General features: G+C 37.8%; 1 protein-coding gene across 4 annotated transcripts in view; it reads left to right on the top strand.

Moving 5' to 3' along the window:
• The window catches only part of LOC105478147 (glycine receptor alpha 2), a 231,476-nt gene that overhangs the window by 65,022 nt on the left and 142,756 nt on the right, over positions 1–23,698 (top strand). For all 4 annotated transcript variants that reach the window (XM_011735169.2, XM_011735171.3, XM_011735168.2 and 1 more), the window contains 3 exons: positions 14,531–14,613; positions 17,318–17,455; positions 19,202–19,416. In XM_011735169.2, the coding sequence (XP_011733471.1) occupies positions 14,531–14,613; positions 17,318–17,455; positions 19,202–19,416 (436 nt within the window). The remainder of the gene's footprint in view (positions 1–14,530; positions 14,614–17,317; positions 17,456–19,201; positions 19,417–23,698) is intronic.

Here is a 23,698-nt window from a genome sequence, read left to right as displayed (position 1 = left end):
CAACGTCCCGCTCTGTCACCCAGGCTGGAGTGCAATGGTGTGATCTTGGCTCACTGAGAACTCTGCTCCCAGGTACAAGTGATTTTCCTGCCTCAGCCTGCCAAGTAGCTTGGATCACATGTGCATGCCACCATGCCCAACTAATTTTTGTAGTTTTAGTAGAGATGGGGTTTCCCCATGTTGGCCAGGCTGGTCTTGAACTCCCGACCTCAAGTGATCTGCCTGCCTCAGCCTCCCAAAATGTTGGGATTACAGGGATGAGCCACTGTGCTCGGCCCTGTCTAGGATTTTTATAGTTTGAGGCCAGACACTTAAATCTGTAATCCATCTTGAGTTAATTTTTGTATATGGTAAAAGGTGGTGGTCCAGTTTCATTCTTCTGCATATGGCTAGCTAGTCATTCCAGCACCATTTTTTTGGAAAAAGGAGTCCTTTCCCCAGCTTGTTTTGTCAGCTTTGTCAAAGATCAGCTTGTGTGTGGCTTTATTTCTGGGTTCTCTATTCTGTTCCATTGGTCTATGTGTCTGTTTTTGTACCAGTACCATGTTGTTTTTATTACTGTAGCCTTATAGTACAGCTTGAACTTGGGTAGTGTGATGCCTCCAGCTTTGTTCTTTTTGCTTAGGATTGCTTTGGTTATCTGTGCTCTTTTTTGGTTCTGTATGAATTTTAGAATAGTTTTTTTTTTTCTAATTGTGTGAAAAATGACATTGTTAATTCGATAGGAATAGCATTGAATCTGTAAATTGCTTTGGGCAGTATGATCATTTTAATGATATTGATTCTTCAAATTTATGAACATGGGTTGTTTTTCCATTTATTTGTGTCATCTCTGATTTCTTTCAGCAGTGTTTTGTAGTTCTTCTTGTAGAGATCTTTCTCCTCCTTGGTTACCTGTATTCCTAAGTATTTCATTTTTTTGTAGTTATTGCAAATGGTATTGTGTTCTTAATTTTACTCTCAGCTTGAATGTTATTGGTGTATAGAAATGCTACTGATATTTGTACATTAATTTTTGTGTCCTAAAATTGTACTAAAGTCATTTATCAATTCAGGAGCCTTTTGGCTGAGTCTTTAGGGGTGTCTAGATATAGAATCATATCATTAGCTAAGACAAATAGTTTCAGTTCCTTTCTTCCTATTTAGATGCCTTTTATTTCTTTCTCTTGCCTGATTGCCTTGGCTAGGACTTCCAGTATTATGTTTAATAGGAGTGGTGAGAGAGGATATCCTTGTCTTGTTCCAGTGCTCAAGGGGAATGCTTCCAGCTTTTGCCACCCAGTATGATGTTGACTGTGGGTTTGTCATAGATTGCTCTTATTATTTTGAGGGATGTTCCTTTGATTCCTAGTCTGCTGGTGGTTGTTATCATGAAAGGATTTTGAATTTTATCAAAATATTTTTCTGTGTCTATTGGGATGATCATATGGTTTTGCTGGAACCTTGCTCAAAATATATGCTCACGCCTGTAATCCCAGCACTTTGGGAGGCCGAGGTGGGTGGATCACGAAGTCAGGAGATGGAGACCATCCTGGCCAACATGGTGAAACCCCATCTCTACTAAAAAAAAAAAAGTACAAAAATTAGCCGGGCATGGTGGCGGGCACCTGTAGTCCCAGCTACTCAGGAGGCTGAGGCAGGAGAATCACTGGAACCCAGGAGGTGGAGGCTGCAGTGAGCAGAGATCACACCACTGCACTCCAGCCTGGGCGAAGAGTGAGACACTCTCTCTCTCTCTCTCTCTCTCTCTCTCTCTCTCTCTCTCTCTATATATATATATATATATATATATATATATGTATACACACACACACACACACGCATATTTTGTGCATTAGGTTATTTAAGCTAGTTTTTGTTTGTTTGTTTAGAGGAAGAGGTCCTTATCTTTATTAAAGAAGCTATGACCCTCCAACTGTTAAGAGCTTTGTTTCCAGATTTACTGCATGCCTCCAGAATGGGTATACCTAAAGGTGAAGTTATTAAGAAAATATTGTTTGCTTTCAGTGTGTTATTAAACTGACCAGTTATCTGGGGGCCTCATGCTACCCTCTGATAAACCATAAATAATTATAAAATTGCCCCTTAACAATAGCACCCCATATCACCAAAGCATCTGTTCACCTCATCATCAACCTTTATCTGACCTAAAACTTATTCCTTTATGGCACTGGAGGTGATTTGCTTGTTAATCCCTTTTGATTCTATTTGCAATTCTGGGTGTTGATAATTCAGTATTCTGCCTTCCCAGTAGTACTGGAGTTGTAATAGAGAACCCTTGGGGATTGGCATACTTTTCCCTCTGATGATAGATTACAGGCACCACTGAGAGTAGGTACAGTGCAGATTTCTAGACAGACATCCAACGGTGTTCCTCCAAACAATCTTGTCTAATGACCAACTCTACCCACATACATAGAAGGCTCGCTTTTCTCACATGGCCTCCCATCCTTGACTGATCCTATAGTCTGATGCAAGAACTTCAAAAGATTCTAACTTTAGTTATAAATTTTTTTATGGCATAGGGAATAAGGACATTCTCTACTTAGATGTCAGAGCCAAAAATAAAATGCACAATGAACTGAGACCTGCCTTAAATGTTACCAGTGGTGTTGCTTTGATTACCTTACTCTCAATTTTGATGAGACATGTAAGCCCACATTTTCTATTAGAAGGCAGCTATGAAAAACTATGATTTCTTTTCCTGTGCATATTTGGACCATTATTTATCCTTATGTTCTATAATCCAGGCAAAATTACATTCTCATTTTCTAACTCTGTGTCCAAATCCTCATTAGTATTGTAACTTGACTTAATGAAGTAATTAATGTCTGTAACATAAGCGCCCACATCAGAATTAAGCAGTCTTCAGAGAAGTGCTTGGAAATGCCATGGAAACCACAATGATTCCATTCTTCCTAGAGGCGAGCAAGGTTGGGAGGGTGGGAAGCGCGGGCATGCACATATGCTAGTGGATTCAGCAGGAGCTGTGGTGTGGAGGGGCTATTTTTGGAGAGAGGCCCTTTACAGCCTGAGCAACATGGCTGAGGGTGGAAGTGTGAAGGTCCAGAAAGTGTGTTGTATATATGACAGACTCTCATAAAGTATGGAAAACTTTGTTGAGCTCCTGCTCAGGTTAGAAATACACAAACACTATGGGACCTAATATTGATTCAGACACAACAGAGTAAGGATCTTGTATTAGTCAGGGTTCCCTAGAGGGACAGAACTAAAAGTTACATATGTTTATGAAAGGGAGTTTATTAAGGAGAACTGACTGACTCACACCATCACAAGGTAAAGTCCCATGATAGGCTGTCTGCAAGTTGAGGAGCAAGGAAGTCAGCAGTGGATCAGTCTGAGTCCCAAAACCTCAAAAGTAGGGAAGCCGACAGTGCAGCCTTTAGCCTGTGACCAAAGGCCAAGAGCCCCTGGCAAACCACTGGTGTGAGCCCAAGAGTCCAAAAGCTGAAGACTTGGAGTCTGATGTTCGAAGGCAGGAAACATCCAGCACAGGAGAAAGATGAAGACCAGAAGACTCAGCAAGTCGGTTCTTCCATCTTCTCCTGCCTGCTTTATTCTAGCCGTGCTGGCAGCTGATTAGATGGTGCCCAGCCAGACTGAGGGTGGGTCTGCCTCTCCCAGTCCACTGACTCAAATGTTAATCTCTTTTGGCAACACCCTCATAGACATACCCAGGAACAATACTTCGCATCCTTCAATCCAATCAAGTTGACACTCAGTATTAACCATTAAAGATCTTATGCTTGTTTGGAGGAAAAGAGAGACTTGATCAATGAAATACATGGCAGTTAGCATGACCACATATCCTTAACTGTTTACCTGACTGGACTAGCCATAGCAACCAGTAGGTTTTCTTCCATTTAGAGGTAACTTTCCATTTCATTAACATTAATCAGAGTTTGCTCTTCAGTCAATGGTACAAAGAGCAGAATACTGAGAAGATGGCTCAGGGCATTGTGATCTCCACACTTCCTTTCATCATTTACTATATCTCCCAGGATCATAGAACAGCCTCTCCAGCCCCATAAGTTTATCATTCTGGGTCTCAGTTTCCTCTATAAAATGAGACTGAACCAGGGACTTAGACCAAGTGTGAGGCTCCTTCTAGCACTATTATAAGTTTTTAACTCAAAATAACCTCCCTCTCCTTCCCAAACCACAAAACACTTTCCTGATGAGTAAATAAGAGTGCATTCTTCATGTCCCTTAGGGCTTGAGTCAGCAGAGGAGATTCAGAATTTCAACATGCCTGTCTTAAACTACTTGGATCTTTGAACCCTTTTCTCCCCAATTAGATATACAACTCCTGAGAAGAGGAACCTGATTTTGGAGTAGGTTAGGGAGGATTGGACTACCTGTAATTTAAGAGGCAGCGTTAAAATATTCAACGTGGCCGGGCACAGTGACTCACACCTGCAATCTTAGCACTTGGGAGGCTGAGGAGGGTGTATCACTTTAGCTCAGGAGTTGGAGACAAGCCTGAGCAACATGGCAAAATCCCATCCCTACAAAAAATTAAAAAAAAAAACAAACTAGCTGGGCCTGGTGGTGTGTGCCTGTAGTCCCAGCTACTTAGGGGGCTAAGGCAGGAGGATCGCTTGAGCCCAGGAAGTCGAGGCTGTAGTGAGCCAAGATCATGCCACTGCCCTACAGCCTTGGTGACAAAGTGAGACTCTGTCTCCAAAAAAGAAAAATTCAACATATAGTTTACATGACGACAAATACTCAGTACCAAGTGCCCTGAGAAATTTTACAGTTGCAAACTAGATCACTTGTACCCTCTAATTCAATCACCAGGAATATCTGTGAATTATTATTTTAGAATATGTTCATAAATCATGGGTTTATATACTTTTAGACAATTACACAAAGATGGTTGGCTGGGAAAATAATTGACTGACTATTTAGACTAAAGGAATCATGTAGATTTGAGCCAGCAGAGCTGAAGAGTTAGTCTGCTGTTATTACTCATCACCTGAACTTTCTCATGGCAGAAAGCCAAAGGAAAACCAGAGGTCCTGGTGAGGCTGCTCAACTTACATTAATGTGGGCTTCTACCCGGTCCACACTGCTACTTTTGTAAGGCTCCCTGGATTGCATTAATACCAAAATAAACATGCATAATATCACCATGGCTCTTATGAAACATATGAATTACTTTAGTGCATTCTCATAGCACATAATCCAAAGGAAAAGGTACTTTATTTTAAAATGGAAAAAAAAGTGTCCATCTGCGTGTCTCAGCAGTCTCTCCAACAAGTTTCTTCTCGCTTGTGGCATTTAAAATTACAAACTAACATCTGTATCAAAGAGGATACAATATTTATCATTGGACAGTCACTGAAAATTATTAAGTACATGTATGAATACAATTATATGAAGTTCCACATGAGACATACTCTCAGAGCAAAACCATCTCATTTCTGATTGACTGGTTATTTCAAATGACAATAAAACAAAGGTTTTATTTGATGTTTCATTTTAGTATGGGTATTTTGCTAAACTTGAGCAGTCAGATGAAGGATAGAAAGCAAAATGTACGCTAGGGGATTAAAGACAGAATTCTATTGGGGTGGGACAAATGTCAGTTCTAAGGGTCAGGAATACTTGGATTCAAATCCAATTTTACTAAGTGACCATAAAAAGTCATTTAACCTTTCTTTGACCTGCAGTTTTTCTCAGTTCCAGATTCATAATAAATGTTCAATGAATGTCTTAATTATCCTTGAGTTGGCTGTAGGATAAAAGGGAGTAAGTAAGGGTGACAATGCCCCTTACCTTCCTTAACACATATGTATGGACATACTTGTACTATTCAGGCTCCACTCACTTTCCACACTTAGTCCAAAGCAGATGGATACTCTCCTTGCCTTGAGTTTCCTCTTTTTGGGAGACATGTAGCTCATAACAGAGGTGACAGTTGCATCTACTTTCAGATAATAGTTTAGCTGATGCTGTTGCTCCCCTTTAGCTGCTTGTTAAAAGCAAACTGAGGAATTATGCTTGGTTTCAAAGTGTTATCCAGTCAAGGATGGACCATCCTATCATCTGACCAGAACTCCATTCTCTCTCCAACCTTTGCCACCAGAAACAGTGGTCAGTAAGTCTCCACCAGTTACCACAATGGAAGTCTTTTTAATGCAGCAAAATACCAGCCAGGTAACACAATTTTACTCTCAGTTGTCAACAGGTACGAGGTTACTTTGGTTTTCTCAAAACCATATCTGCAGTTCATAAACGTGCTTACACATGTTCTCTTTCCCCTTTTTTTAAAAAGTAAAATAAAACATTTTAAAAATTGCTACATTGTACAGTAACTTTCTCTTTTTCTTCACCTCAATGCCACTATTAAATATAATACTAGACGCATAGTGACAATGAAAAAGGCAGTTCTCATTTATTTTAATGTGCAGGCTACATTTTATCTTCACCAATGTTTGGATATATAAATAAATACTAGATGTGAAATGACTTTGAAATGTAAAATGTAACTAAGATGTCGGGGAGTATTGATTATTTAAATCTTTGGTAATTTGAGCTCCTTCCTCTGATGGTGTTCAGTTTATCCCTCTTCTATTCAACACCTCCAAAACATTTTCATCCAGGAAATATCAAAGCATTTGGGGAAAAATTTAGCTGCAGATTTATCAGTTGCTCTCCAAGTTGAATCTAATCCACATTTGGACTTGATTAACATGGGCCAACCATATGTGTGCACACTTTCTGAAAGGACCACACACAGATGGGAGCAGATATTGTATTTTTGTCCTTCCCAGCTACTATTGCTCATTGCATATGGGTATTTTCTATGATGCCTTTATGATATTTGGTAAACATGGACCTTCCTGCTCAGCCACTGGGATTTTAGTCAGGGGAGAGGAGAACAGCTAATGAGCCAAGCAGTGTTGCCATTTATCTCCTCCACATCCTAAGGTCAACAGGAAAAAAAAAAAAATGAAAAAGAAAAAACAGCAAAAGTGCCTATTTGGAATTAATGGAGAGGAAAGCGTCTAACCATACAGCTCAGAACCAACCTGGGGTTTAGGTCCAGCCTTAGACAATATTGAAAAAATGATGTGTCTCTGGTGCCCAGCCACATTTTTCTGAGCCCTGTTTTTCATCTAGTTTCATGTTTCCCTTTGATTTTCTTAGTATGACAGTCTGCCCTTGGAGATATCAATAGGGAATCTGGGAATCTATCAATTCATTTACACAAAGAAGGAAATGAGTAACAGTACTCGAAACACATTTCTCTTCCTAGCTTTGCATCTTAATAGTCAAAGAAGCCTTTAGCTAAATGTTTATCCATTTATTATATATAGCAGCTAAGAGTTGGAAGGTGTTTGAGCAAGGATGTATTGGGACCTTTGTGGAGCTCCCAACAATTTGTACACCATTAATTTTTCCAACTTTGATTCGGAGGAAAGCCTTCCCAGGTGCAGCCACATCTGTGGCTGCCCCTGGACCAGGTGACAAGCTCAGGGCTGGAGTAGGCAGGACTCTCTCTATGCGTTACATGATGTAAGTTCAAAGTAGCCATTTCGTCACAGAACTTTCAGAAATGGTAAGTTAAAAAATTTCATTCCTTGCCTGCCTAACCAGACTTGGACAATTCCTTTTGTTTTCTGTGAATAAAGATCCTCATGTGGGTACCTCAGGTTCGATTCAGGAGCATCAAGACATGCTTCTCTGATAGACCGAAAGGGCCCTCTAAGGATCCAGGTCTGTAAGAGTAGATAACCTGCTCTACCTGATCACTGAGAGTGCTTATCTAGGTCCCAAGGGAGTGATTAAAGGTCCTTTATTTGATTCTGTTCAGGTGTGTCTGATTCACATCATCAGAAGGATTAAGTGGGAGAGTTGCAAACAACTTCGAAAAGTTGAATAATAAATTGAAACTATTAGGATATATATCTGCAATTCTGATATTAAGTTGTGATCTCCTTCAAGAGACACACTGTCTTATTTTAGGTGTCTGGTGCCTGGTGCCCAATAAATACTTGCCAAAATATTGCTGAATGGATGTATAATACTACATTACAGCCCAGATGGAGTCATGCTTAATACCAATCCCTCCACCCTAGGACCTAGAGCTAGTCTTCCCATGTACTCTGTTCTTTATGACCAGTACCATGAGATTTTCTAAAATTTTTGTTGTGGTTCATTCAACGCATGTTGCAGCCACCTCCCTAACTTCTTTTGAAATTTCTTGGTGGCCTATTTTCCAGACATCAGAGACAGTAACCTGATATGCTGCCATCACCCTGAGTAGAGTTCACTGCCTACTTTTGGCCTTTGCATACTGGCATGTGTTAAAAGGCATGATGGTCTTGGCTTCTTCTCTATCTCACCTAGAAACTGTCCTCCTACCCCTCTTAGCAGCTCTCCCAGTTTCCTAGCCACATCTATCACATTCTTGGTTGCCAGTGGACTGATTTTGGCTTCACTGCCCTGACTTAACCAGTATACCTCTCCAATGTGACTGAAGCCCATGATCATCACCCCTAACTTGTACCATTACCCCTAGTCCAATCACTTAGCAGCCTACTTGAGGCTAACTGTCCTACCCTAATGTCGAGAGGCTGAGGGAGGAGAATCGCTTGAACCTGGGAGGTGGAGGTTGCAGTGAGTCGAGATCATCCCATTGCACTCCAGCCTGGGTGACAGAGCGAGATTCCATCTCAAAAGGGGGGAAAAAAAAAGAAATAATATTTCCCAAAGGAGTGCTACTGTTACTAATTGTAGACCCCTTTCTTAAAACCTTCACCTTTTTGTCTATCACATTAACAGAAATCAAAGTCATCCCTTGGGATATGCTTAAGTAGTACTCCTTAAAATGTGCTCCAGGACACCAGCATTGGTGTAACCTGGGCTGCTTATCAAGAGGGCCTGATAATCTGCATTCTGACTAAGCCCATCAGACAATGCTTATGCCTACCAGAGACTGAAACCCACTATACTAAAAGATGTTTGATCAGTCAGCCAGCCTAGCAGTGTTTTTGATCCCAGTGATTTCCTAATCTTCCCTCCCTCTCTCCATGTGTGGGTTGTATTAATGATGCACTTTTAACTTGACTTCTAACTTGCCCCCAGGCTAATTTCACTTAAGGTCTAGGTGGGTTAAGATGACACTCCTGTTTGATACTTGATGCATCCTGTCAAATCTCCCTGACACTAGAATGTCACATGGTTCAGAAATTTCAAGGTACAACTGGGAGGAAAGAGTCAACGGATCAACATGGTACAGGAAGGCCTTCCTTATGTTCTCAGTGAAAGAGTGGATAGTGTTCTAGGACATTGGATGACAAAGCCCTGTGGAAGCAATAGATGTCTCACCTATCTGCCCAGATTGCCAAGAAGTTCCTATTTTAAGAAGTGTTCCTTGCACTTAAAGTTTTCCTCATATTCAAGAGGGTAAATTTACCTATAAGAGGAAATCCTTCAAGCTGGTTGCCTTCACTTATAGTTTATAATCACAGAGATGTTGAGCAGGATGGGGATGTTTGTTGGGGGAGGCCCAGAGATTTAGTCAAGATCAAATAGCTCTTTATGGGTAAGCCAGGTCTATCACCCAGGTTTCTGGGCTGCCGGGAGAGGCCGGAGGAGTTTTTAAAACAACAGGCCATGAGAATTCTGGGTGTCTGAGGAAAAATGAAAGGGGTATCCCTGAGCAGGTACAAGGCAACTAAGGTGTCTATGACCAACTCTGCTGGCTTCATAGACAAAGGAGGATAATAAATTGGTGACAGATTATTTTCCTTTTTTTTTTTTTTTTTTTTTTTTTTTTTTTTTTTTTTTTGAGACGGAGTCTCGCTCTATCACCCAGGCTGGAGTGCAGTGGCCGGATCTCAGCTCACTGCAAGCTCCGCCTCCCGGGTTTACGCCATTCTCCTGCCTCAGCCTCCCGAGTAGCTGGGACTACAGGCGCCCGCCACCTTGCCCGGCTAGTTTTTTGTATTTTTTTAGTAGAGACGGGGTTTCACCGTGTTAGCCAGGATGGTCTCGATCTCCTGACCTTGTGATCCGCCCGTCTCGGCCTCCCAAAGTGCTGGGATTACAGGCTTGAGCCACCGCGCCCGGCCTGACAGATTATTTTCCTAAGGAGGAAATGTGAAATGTGGTAGTGTGGGAAATAATAAAGGGAATTTGATGTCGGTTAAAGCTGTATTCAAATCTAACTTTGGTCACTCACTGGTTTTATAAGTTTGGGAACAAAGCTTAAACTCTGTGAGCTTCCTAGAAAGGAAATTAGAAAAACAAAGAAGAAAAAAAAAAAAAAAAAAACAAAAACACTGAGTTCTCAGCTGAGACAAGATTCAGGGATAGGGTCCTGCTTGTTAGGAATTTATCTCAGTGGGGTCTCCCATGCTGTTAATAGTTTTGACTCCCAAACTGCGGAGCCCCTCTAGGATAGTTAGATCTGCCCCAAAGGCAGCAATAATTGTGTGTGAGACCTCTGCTTCCTGAAGGAATGTGAAAAGGTCGTTTTGCAAAACCATCAAATTCAGCAAGCCTATGATTAGGAATATTAAAGTTGGGTTGTTTCTAATAACAAAGCAATATATAGTTGAATTCTGTGATGTTCTTAACATGCTCTTTTAAGGTGTGTTCATTTTCATTATTATCATTATTTTTAATTTCTTAAAAGTAAACTTTTCAAAACTATAATGAAATTTCCAGATTTTTTGGTTTTGATTCACTGAAACCAATTATCCACATACCATCTAGTTATTTTCATATAATGAACATTTTTTAAAATTTTAATTTTAAGTTTTTGAATTGAAAATTGACAAATTATAGTTTTATATGTTTATGGGGTACAAAGTGATGTTATGATTTATCAATAGAATGTGGAGTTATTAAATCAAGCAAATTAGCATATCCATTCCCTCAAATACTTACTATTTTTTATGGTGAGAACACTTGAAATTTACTCTCTTAGCAATTCTGAAATATATAATGCGTTATGATTTACTATTTTCACCATGCTATGCAATATATCTCCAAGAAAGAAAAATCTAGTCCTTCTGTCTAATTGAGGCTTTGTTTCCTTTTGCAGTGCTATTCATAATAGCCAAGTTATGAATGAACATATTTTTGTATGATGAAAATATTTATTTCTTCTTTGAAAAACAGAAAAAAATAGATTCTCATTACGGTACTAACAATTTTAAGCTCATGGAGCCTTTTGAATTTTTTTCACCCTTAATAAGGTGCCAGTTCTGTTTTTTTTCTTTTTTACTTTTTTTTGGTTCTTTTATTCTGTCCTCATTTCAAAGAGTTCACGGCATTAATCTCCACAAAATTGTGTTTTCAAAAAAATAAAGTCTTTATGCTGGGAAACAAAAACTAAATATCTGTATATCTATACCTATATCTACACACGAACTCCATAAATGACAACAATTTTTCCTGCCTAAAATGTTATTTTTAAGTCAGTTGTTTAGAACTATAAGCCACGTTTTTTCCTTTAGAGACATGTTTGGGTTCTCAGAATAGCCCACAGAAGGTAGCTAATTTATTTAGCAATGAATGTGAAATGCTATATGTTTGTGACAAATTTTTAATAATCATATGATTATAATAGCAAAAAATTACTGAACAAAATGGAATTTTATAATTTTACTTTTCAGTTATTGTTTGAAGAAAGGCACATCTAATTACATGAAGATGGGAAAGCTGTTATAAATAGTTTTTATGGACATTTTCAAATAATTTATACTTCTCAATTCAGATAATGCAAGATAAAGAATAAAAACAAAATATGAATCATCCCACTAACCAAAAATATCTAATCTTAATATAATGGTGTGTTTATTTCCAAGATTTAAAACATGTTTTCACATTACACTGTTTTATATCTTTATTTTTCCAATCATTATATTTTAATAATTTTGATGATTGTCAGCATGGATTCTTTGTCTAATATGACTTCAAATCGCAACCCTTTCCTTTCTTTAAAATACACGTGTTAAATTTTGTTTCGTTTGCTAGATTGTAAAAATGAAGCAGAGAAAGGAAAGATAAAGGAACCAGGAAGGCAGAGCAAGAATGAGCATGACAGCAAAGGAGAGTTTAGGCAACAGTGTGAGATTTCGTGGGGTCTTTGGATATAAAAGGTGTTTGAGATACGATGAACAGAATTTGAAGCAGTCAACTTTAGAAAAATAGGGATTGTAGTATTGGGATCAAATGAGAATAAGCATCATCTTACCTACCTCATCATTTGGTTGATGACAAAACAAATGTTTAGCAAGTTTAAGGTCTTGTTTGGGGGAAGAGATAGTTAGAGGCAGTGCTAGGAAGGGAACCAAGATTTACTAATTCTCAATCCTAACTTCCTTCCTTGAATCTTGGAGATATAGAAAAATGGGAGAGCAAGAGGTGTGCATCATTCCCTTGAGGATTAAAAAGGGATATGGTGGAAATGAGATGGTAGCTCAACGAATATCCTGATATAAGGATCAGCCAGAGCTGACTGGAGTTCAAAAAAAATTAAGGAAAGAGGAAAGTGGAGCAGAGTAACCCTTACTGGGTGCAGAGAGCTGAAGACTATGTACAAACCATCGTTTGTTTGTTTGTTTTGTAAGATAATGAGTAGTTTGTTTTTCCTTTTTTTTTCTTTTTAAATTTTTTATTTCCATAGGTTTTTGGGGGAAAGGTGGCATTTGGTTACCTGACTGAGTTCTTTAGTGGTGATTTGTGAGATTTTGGTGCACCCAGCACCTGAGCAGTATACACTGAACCCAATTTGTAATCTTTTATCCCTCACCTCCCTCCCACCCTTTCCCCTTGCATCCCCAAAGTCCATTGTGTCATTCTTATGCCTTTGCATCCTCATAGCTTAGCTCCCACTTATGAGTGAGAACATATGATATTTGGTTTTCCATTCCTGAGTTACCTCACTTAGAATAATGGTCTCCAATCCCATCCAGGTTGCTGTGAATGACATTAATTCATTCCTTTTTATGGCTGAGTAGTATTCCATCATATATATGTACCACAGTTTCTTTATCCACTTGTTGATTGATGGGCATTTGGGCTGGTTCCACATTTTTGCAATTGCGAATTGTACTGCTATAAACATGTGTGTGCAAATATCTTTTTCATATAATAACTTCTTTTTCTCTGGGTGGATACCCAGTAGTGGGATTGCTGGAACAAATAATAGTTCTACTTATCTTTCTTTAAGGAATCTCCACACTGTTTTCCATAGTGGTTGTACTAGTTTACATTCCCTGTAGAAAGGTTCCCTTTTCACCACATCCATGCCAACATCTATTTTTTTTTATTTTTATTTTTGATTATAGCCATTCTTGCAGGAGTAAGGTGATATTGCATTGTGGTTTTCATTTGCATTATCCTGATCATTAGTGATGTTGAGCATTTTTTATGTTTGTTGTCCATTTGTATATCTTCTTTTGAGAATATTCATGTCCATAGCCCAGTTTTTGATGGGATTGTTTGTTTTTTTTTTTTTTGCTAATTTGTTTGAGTTCATTGTAGATTCTGGATATTAGTCCTTTGTCAGATGTATAGATTGTGAAGATTTCCTCCCACTCTGTGGGTTGCCTGTTTACTATGCTGACTGTTCCTTTTGCCATGCAAAATAAACAAAAACATAAAGTAGGAGGAGGACACCCTATTCAACAAATGGTGCTGGGATAATTGGCAAGCCACATGTAGGAGAATGAAACTGGATCCTCATCTTTCACCTTATACAAAAATCAATTCAAGATGGATCAAGGACTAAAATCTAAGACCTAAAACTATAAATATTCTAGAAGATAACATTGGAAAAACCCTTCTAGATATTGGCTTAGGCAAGGATTTCATGACTGAGAACCCAAAAACAAATGCAATAAAAACAAAGATAAATACGTGGGACTTAATTAAATAAACCATCATCTTTAAATGGGTTTTTCTAGCTCAAGAACTACTTGCTCCAGAATTATCAAAATTCTAGAATAAATGCTAAAATATACTGTTAACCTATCCATGTAGTAAATGAGAAGACTGTGGAGCTAAGCATTTGCCCATTTGATGTAAGAAGAACTAGCACTTACCATGATCAATTACACTTATTACATCATTTCTGTCCTTGAAGCAAAGTCCAAGGTATAATTCTAAAATAGTATAAACTTTATATCTTTTGGACATTAGTGTGGGTAAGAGTCTATTGTTCTTGTTAAGTTATATCTCAGTGGTCTTGTTTATTCTAGTACAAAGCTGAGAACAGCACCATTTTTGGGGAAGGAGGGAGAATCAGAGGCTGGAAGATGAAAAATAGAGTAAGAGGTTATGGTGAAATACTACAATATTTTTAAAAAATTATCAATGACTGTTCTTCATTTTGAAAACAAAAAGCACTGCCCTGATTTGGAGCTTAGATTTCATTATTTGAATCAATGTCACTTTGCTTAATGCCAAGTGTCTTTTGTTTGTTTCTCAACAAGTGGACTTCATAGATTTAAAAATGGTTTTTAATTTTTGTTTGTTTGTTAAGACTCACCTTGACCCTATCCTGTCCCATGGACTTGAAGAACTTTCCGATGGATGTCCAGACCTGTACAATGCAGCTGGAGAGTTGTAAGTCACCACTGTTGAAATGACTCCCTGCTTGTTTTAACCAATGACCTGGTTCTTTCAGTATGTAATTAAAGAGAAAGGACCCTTATGACTCATTCCCTATATACTGACCAACCCCCAACATCCTAATGGAAAGACAAACCAAAGTGTGTGTGTGTCATACAAAATCTCATTATCAATACAGCATAGACAACCTTTCAAAGTAAAATGCCAAATAACTTTCCTTTGTCCCCCCCACGCCGCAAAATAGCCTGATTTAGTAAGCTTTTCATTGAAATGAAAATGTCTCCTGGGAAAATTAAAATTATTAGTCATTAAATTTTTATAGTGAATCACTCTTTAATCAGAAAATTGAGTTTCTTTCCATCTTATGCCCGTATAGACCATCACCCCAAAAGGAATTCTGGCAGGATGGGATAATTGCTTTGAGAACAAGACATAACGACCTTGGGCAGAGGAGGATGTAAGAATGAGGAGCATGAGATGAGATGGAATTAGAATAAGAGGCATTTCTCTTAGATAAGCAGTGGATACACAAAAGCATGGTGAAGCAAGTAGAAAACCCCCCATCTACTTTGTCCCCTTTATTACCTAACCCTGATGCCACTAAAATCTTTGACATGTGTCACCATAAGTTGCTGATGCCTCCAAGGTAACAGGATTTTCAGTTAAGAAACATGAATTTCTTTCTGGCTTGGTCGATCAGTTTCTCTGTTTGTAAAATGCAGAGAATAAGAAGTGCCCGTGACCTACATGGATGTTGGGAGATTTAATGAGGCAGGGGCAAGGAAATACTTTTAACTTCTTGGCTTAGAAAAATAATATGTGTAAAAAGACATCTATTGTTTAAAAAGAGGTAGTGACAGGGTTGGTTTCATTCTGATCATTTAAAATCACTATGGATTTTCCTTGAAACATCCCAGAGAAATAAACAAAATGATGAAACCTCTTTAAGAAGTTGTCATAGATAAAATGAAAATTTCTGATTCAAAATAGGCCTTATATACTTTTTTCCTTATCGCTCCTTCTCTTGAGAAGAAAGCTGAGAAAAACATTTTCTTACATAATGATTCCTTCTTTCTATTTTCTCTACTGCTCCAAAATCTCCCGACTCAACCCAACACTTTTATTTTTTCTGTAAAACAGTAGCCGTAGCTGTCAACTGATGCTCATCCAAGGCTTAGAAAATTTGGATTAGTAAATAAGCTCAGTCCTGGCATGAATAATGAAATCAAAGAAACATCATGTTTACCACTAACTTTGGATGTGAAGGGTGGGAATTATAATTTTTTTTTCCTTTTCTATCCCATTATTACTTTCTTCATCCCTACCTCTTTACTTCTGCTGTCTTCCCCATGCTGAGGCTTCAGGGTGACTGACAAGAACTTTTATTGTGGTGGCCAACGAGAAGCTTAACAGACAAGAACATGGGGTATTTTGTGAGCTTAGAGTACTATTTGCTGGAGGTTTCCAAGGTGTACCCATACAGATAGGGTTTGCCATTCTCTTTGAGGATCATCAGTGCTTGTATAGGGCCTCTTTGTATCTCCTTGCTTTAAATGTTCTTCTTCTTTTTTTTTGGTGGGGGGGGCTTTATGTTGAAAAGGTAGTCCTTTTCAACATAAAGAAACAGGAAAGTAGATTACAATTAAACTTGCCATTGATTTCTGGGTAGCTTTGGTGAGTCACTATCTTGCAGTAAATAAGAATAAGAATCCATACACTTAAAAAAACCATGCTGAGGTTTTTGACCAGCCAAGACCTCACATAACATCCCCTGTCCTCATCACTCTTATTTGAAAAGTTCAAATATTACAAACAAAGGGAGAAGGTAGAGAAATGGTGCATGAAAGAAGAGTAGGCTTCATTTCTAGGGTAGAGAAAGATCCAGAAACAATTGACAGATGATGACCTAGCTAGCAGGAGCCTGGAGACTAAGAGCTAACTTTGGATTACCAAACTGATAACAATCTTATTTTGGATGATTTGAGTCATATAACAATATGATTTTTCATAATAGGTAATCTGTTTTACTTCATATTAATAATTATGATGAGTGGGCCCATTTAGCAAGACACTAGCACAAATGAATATTCTTAATTTGCATATCCCACAATTTCCTCTTAGGTTACCTGCCAATAGTCTTCCCCATTTGCTAAAGTAGAAGGACTTTAACATAAGCTTTCTGAATGCAAAGCTAATAGACCCTAGGAGGAGGGCCAAGTCTGCAATGGGAATGTTTTAGGCAGGCCCGTGATGAATTGATTCTCATTTAAAAAAAGAATGGTTTTCATTTGAAGTACTAAGACTGGCACTGTGGATTGGATTGTCTTATTGAATTGCCAAAGCCTCAGCTCTTGCAAGTAAAGACAATCTTCAAAGGATTTTTATGTTTGTTTACTTGTTTGTTCTTCAGAAAGAGTTAGTGAATAAAAAGGCAGAAATCAATAAACTTTTTAGATTCCATTCTTTCATTACACAGAAAAAAAAATCCACCCATAAGTAGCTTTCTGTCTTAAATTTCTTTGGCTCCAATGACACAGAGTTGTAGTGATGATTGCAGCTCTTTTATTAAGAATGCTGTTGAATTGACTGAGCATATGTCCGCTTTAGATGGTTTCCTTGTTTGTTTCTTTACATGGGTAGACTTTCAAGCTTTCTTGGAAAGCCATATTCAATTTTCACTATGATTTCTTTACCTCAGTTGGGTACACGATGAATGACCTGATATTTGAGTGGTTAAGCGATGGTCCAGTGCAAGTTGCTGAAGGATTGACCCTGCCCCAGTTTATTTTGAAAGAAGAGAAGGAACTTGGCTACTGCACAAAGCACTACAACACTGGTAAGTGTTTTTTTTTTGTTTTTTTTTTTGTTTTTTTTTTTGTTTTTTAGCTGTTAAACACAAGTGAGCTCCATTTGCAGCTTGGCGTATATATCTCGTTACTTTAATTGCTGCATATTTACCAGGCAAATAGACCTATGTGGCATGGACCTGATTTGACTCAAAACTCCCTCAACAGATAAGATTCCCATACTCTCTGGAATAGGTCAGCAAACACAAGAGGTAATTTCTCCAGAACATAGAGAGAAGGAGAGAGGATTTAGGATCTTTTGCTGTTCCCTAGCTGACCATCTGTTGTCAAATGAGTCTGGGGAAAGGTGTAGAAAACCTCATTAGTGGTGCAGAAAACATGAATTCTGGCTCCTTTCTGGCATCCGCTCTTGCCATTGGATGCTTAGGTAAATTTGCACCCTCTGCCTTACTGTCTTAGTGCCTAGTGGAAAAGAGGGACAATAACACAGGTCTTTGTAAACCCAGAAATAGAGCTGTTGTGTTCTTCAGTCCTAGATAGTAATAGAAATTTGGATGAAAGTCAGCTGGCAGGAATTCAGCTGGCTCTAAAGTCATGTGTTATCAATAGTACTGACAGACACATGGGGTTGGGGGACAGGTGGTGGAGGAAGAACTTGAGGTGGTAGCAACAAATAGGCATCTGTTGTTTTCTGGAAGATTTTACCTGTCCAGAAAAGTTGATGGTTTTTCCCAAGAAAAACCATGGTGTTCAGTACCATGCAAGTTGATCATGGAGAGACAATCAAGACATGATGGTTTGTCCAGTAACTGATCTAGGTCCCTTGCTGGGGAAAACAGTTTATGCACACTTGTTCCAGCAGCCAACGGTGATACTTATGAAGTAACCAAAACCTGATTCCAAGGATTTTTTTTTTTCTGACCAAGGATTCAACCCGATGTCTTGTAATCTGTATGGAATAAGCAAAATTACCTTCTGGGGTTCTAACTCCAAGTCAATTAAGGAGAAAAAAAGTGGGAAGAGGTAGAAATATCTATCTCTTAAATGTTAAAAGTTTTAATGCCTTTATATGACCTCCTTTTTACAGGGAAAGAAACAATGTACATAGTTCCTAGGCATATGCTAAATGTACTGAAGCAATTACCCAGAAGGCTAGGAAATTTTTACAATGACTAGATTATACACTGGCTTATACAAATGTACATTTTTCTCTTGCCATTAATAACACAATGATAGATACACAGTTCTTTAAATACTTTGTAGTTTTATGTAAACTGTACTTCTTTGGAGGAAATGGCTTCAACTATTATACAGTGTATGTCGTGTGTTACATATTATATGCCATATAGTATATGCTATTAATAGAATATACTATATATTACATATTATAACCACACAAAATTTGAATATTTTATTTCCACTGGTAATTTTCTGTCAGTCTTGTAAATTCTGAAGCTCTGTCTAAAACAATCAAGCTGCAGCAAGCACAGATTTTAAAAATTAAATATGCCTTATGGTTTTGGTCCAGTGACTCTTTAGATCACACATTCTCACACTATTATTATCACTATTATTCCACAGTAATTATTTCTATTACTGGTTCAGTTGGAGAAGAGTTGAATTGGTTATGTAGGGTGAACATTTTGTGCAATCTTCCAAATCCATCTGCAGTAGTCTTTTTTTTTTTTTTTTTTTTTTTTTTTAAACAACGTGGGATAGCGGAATTGGAAATATAAATTCAGACTGGACTTTAAATGATCATTTACTCCTTCTAGGAAAGTTTACCTGCATTGAGGTCAAGTTTCATCTGGAACGCCAAATGGGATATTATTTGATCCAGATGTATATCCCAAGCCTGCTTATAGTAATTTTGTCCTGGGTTTCCTTTTGGATAAACATGGACGCAGCCCCTGCCAGGGTCGCACTGGGCATCACCACCGTCTTAACGATGACCACCCAGAGTTCAGGCTCCAGGGCATCTCTGCCAAAGGTAAGAAATCTTGCTTGATAACAGATTACATGAAAGGTTCCCAAAGGTCTTGTGGGCTGGAGAGTTCTGTGAGGACAGAAATGTTGGCCACTCTATGACACTGTCATAGATAGGAATGCAATAAGAGGACAAAAAGCTGAGTTTGAGAGAATTGGGGATCTGGGAACATGGGGAACCCTCAAAATCATATCATTTAGAGGAAAGGGAAGTTAGTATTGAGAGTGAAGAGAAATGAGTAGAGGCAGAAACATGGCTTAGAGATTCTAGAAAGCCCTTGAGTGCTTTTGACCTCAGTTGTTTATGAGCCATGAAGCTTGCAAGAATTGGAGTAAGACTGATGCAATTTAGGCCATATTTTCAAGTATTTATTGGTGAAACTATTGCAATTCATATGTTCAATGAAGTCATTTATAGTAATAAAAATTTGAATTAGGCTCCTGGAAATTTACACAGAAGAGCCATATCAATGAATATATGAAAGAAATTAATGTACAGTATTAGGGTGCAGCAATCTGATATATGAAACATTGCTATGCCTTAATTTCCTTTAATGGCTGATATGCTACTATTTTTGAGTGACACAGTTACCTAGAGAAGGAACAGTAGAGTCATCCAAAATGGTGAAAATTCCTAGAAATGTGGCATGGTGACAGAGGAGTGTGGGATCGATATCAGGGACATATAGACATTTTGTAGCACCTCAAATAATAATCCATAAGTGGCTGTGTAATCTATTTTTATAAAAAGCAGGCCATCTGCATTTGTAAATATTGCTTAAGTAATGATAAATGTCCCACTTTTGAAATGCTCTAGCATCCCATAAGTGTGCCTTTGTGTGCTTCCCCATTCCACTGAGTACAATGAGCCATTGGCTTCAGTTTTCCAGAATATGAGTTCAATTTAGGATTCAGTGTACATTGTCTCATACTGGTTGAGCAGTCTCTCCAAAATGCATTTCAGGAAAATAACAAAGATGTAATCCCGTATTTTTGCTGGCTTGAGTTTATGTTTGGTTGTGCTGAATTTGACATAATGAGAAATGTTAGACCATGTTCCACATTATTTCCCATATCTAGAATATAAGATGACATATGGAGGAGGTCTGTGGTTATAATAGAGGTGGGCTGAATACTGGAGAAATATTTACACAACTTATTAAGTCCCAATGCCTCCAAAGATAAACATTAGGTTTTATATGGTCATGGAGAAAGGAATAGAGATATCTCTAATACTTTTTTATCTTCTAGAGTAACAAATAGTATAATGTACCTGTATTATTTTTCTATTGGAATACCGATGTCAGAAATACAGCTTTTTAAATCTGTATAATCAAAAATCAATTTTACCTAATAGCACTTTTAATCCACTCCGCGCCCCTCCCAAACAGGTCATTTGCTTATTTCTTATTAGTTATTAGCTACTGCCATTACTGCATGCCATGCCATTAAACCTCAGGATGTACAAACATATATTTTACAATTTAATAGACAGCTAAAATACTGGTGACAAATTGTAAGCATATAATGTCAAAATATAAGACATTTAGCCTCCAACTGTTCATTGCTATGAAAAGAGTAGTCATTTATCTTCAAAATGGGAGTTTGAGTTTTTATAAATTTGTTATTCATTTTATAAAGCTGTTATGATTCTGCATCAATGGTCAAAACTATTGCTAAATAAATGTTCACTGATCAGTGATCTTTGTATGTAGAGGCAATCAGGAACTCAGATAAACCAAAAGAGAGTATAATCAAAAATCATTTTATACTTGGCTCTGAACTCATGGTGGTTATCCTTTTGCCACCATTACGTTTATCTTCCTCCATGTACTTTTCTTATGCTGTTATTAAACATGGTTGGCTTTCAAGTGACCATGAGGAAATGTAACTTATGTAGATGATGGTGTGAAACAAACATGGGATAAAAAGTGAGTCATGGAAAATAAAAATTGGTCATATAGTTACTTATACATGTGCATTCATGTAAATACTCATTTTAATTTATAAACACTGCAATTCCTGACCAGATGCTCCACTGTGGTGATTGTACAGTTACTGCAGGGCCTCCTTCAATGCCCTGTACAGAGTACACATGCACATTACACTTTAAGATGTTTGTTATAGAAAAGATAGAAAACACAGAAAACATGATTAACGTTAACCAACCATTAAATAACTGTTGTTAAGACTTCGATGTATTTTCTTTCAGTCTTTTTTTCTATGTGCATTTATGGGCAAGCCCACTCACATGCACACACAGAAAACTGAGATCAAACTTTTACACCATCTTAGATATTTAGCGTTTTCTTTTTTGCTTTTGTAAGTATAATAATTATAAGTACATTTGCATAAGAGTGTTTGTAGCCCACTGTGTTCTAGATAACGTATATATAGTTTTTAATTTTTAAAAACTTTCAATGAGAAAAAAGAAGGGACTGAGCATGTTTAGAGTGAATGAGGGAAGATCTATGAGAAGATACTTGATGGGATATATGTTCTATGCAGGCAAGAACTTTGTCTTGTTCATTCTGTTAACTTCGACACCTAGAACAGTATGTGGCTTAGACTAGACAACCAATACATCCTCATTGGATGGATAAATTAATGAACAGCCATGTTCTCCCATGTGAGGCCATGTTGAAGACATTAGGTTGGTGCAAAAGTAATTGTGGCTTTTGTCATTAACAGTAACGGCAAATATCGCAATTACTTTTGTACCAACCTAGTAGATTAGACTTGAAGCAGAATCTGTGGGTAAAAGTTATACAGAAAAGTATTTGAGTTTTAATGTACAGAAGAATCTCATAATAATATGACATGTACTATAAAGGATTGGAATTTTTCTACAGTATGTCTCCCTTTCCAAAAATTCTCAAGCAGACTTTGTGAAGTTAAGAATATATGAACAAATTTACAAGAAAAAAAAAAACAACTCCATCAAAAAATAGGCAAAGGACAGAATAGACACTTCTCAAAAGAAGAGATTTATGCAACCAACAGACAAATGAAAAAATGCTCACCATCACTGGTCATTAGAGAAATGCAAATGAAAACCACAATGAAATACCATCTCATGCCAGTTAGAATGGCGATCATTAAAAAGTCAGGAAACAACAGGTGCTGGAGAGGTTGTGGAAAAATAGGAATGCTTTTACACTGTTCGTGGGAGTGTAAATTAGTTCAACCATTGTGGAAGACAGTGTGACGATTCCTCAAGGATCTAGAACTGGAAATGCCATTTGACCCAGCGATCCCATTACAGGGCATATACCTAAAGGATTATAAATCATTCTATGATAAAGACACATGCACACGTATGTTTATTGCGGCACTATTCATAGTAGCAAAGACTTGGAACCAACCCAAATGTCCATCAGTGATAGACTGGATTAAGAAAATGTGGCACATGTACACCATGGAATACTATGCAGCCATAAAAAAGGATGAGTTCATATCCTTTGCAGGGACATGGATAAAGCTGGAAACCATCATTCTCAGCAAACTAACACAGGAACATAAAACCAAACACCACATGTTCTCACTCACAAGTTGGGGTTGAACAATGAAAATACATAGACACAGGGAGGGGAACATCATACACTGGGGCCTGTCGGGGGCTCGGGGTGGCTAGGGGAGGGATAGCATTAGGAGAAATACCTAGTGTAGATGATGGGTTGATGGGTGCAGCAAACCACCATGGCACGTGTATACCTATGTAACAAAACTGCACGTTCTGCACATGTAACCCAGAACTTAAAGTATAATAATAAAAAAAAAAGAACAAAGACATATTTTGAAACATATGCAGGCCTTGATCTAAATCTTAGAGCTTTTACTTCACTTAGAGCTTTTACCTCTCTAAGTTTGTTTCATCATTTCTAAAATGAGAACATGATTATCTACCCCTTAAAAAATTAAATGAGGGTGAGATGAAGCAGTACTTATATAAATTGTTTAGCCCACGTTTTCTACATCGTTGGTATTCAACTCATTCTGGTTATTTTTATTGTTACTGTTCCCTGTACATAATGTAGTAGAAAAGACTGCTCCATTGGATGAGAGGTTATATTAGAAAATGCATAAAGGGCCTTATGAATAGAAGATGTCCTGTTCCTTGGATGACTCACTATTCACTTATAGTTGTACTGTCAATGAGATTAAGCAAAGTTTGTCATATGTGTGTGTGTACATGATACAATTAGTCCTCCACATCTGCAGGTTCTGCATTTGCAGATTCAACAAACCACTGATCAAAAATATTTTTTAAAAAAAGCAAAACAACA

This window comes from Macaca nemestrina, chromosome X, assembly GCF_043159975.1.
Source record: "Macaca nemestrina isolate mMacNem1 chromosome X, mMacNem.hap1, whole genome shotgun sequence".
NCBI lineage: Eukaryota > Metazoa > Chordata > Mammalia > Primates > Cercopithecidae > Macaca > Macaca nemestrina.
This window is presented reverse-complemented; position numbering and strand designations above follow the sequence as displayed.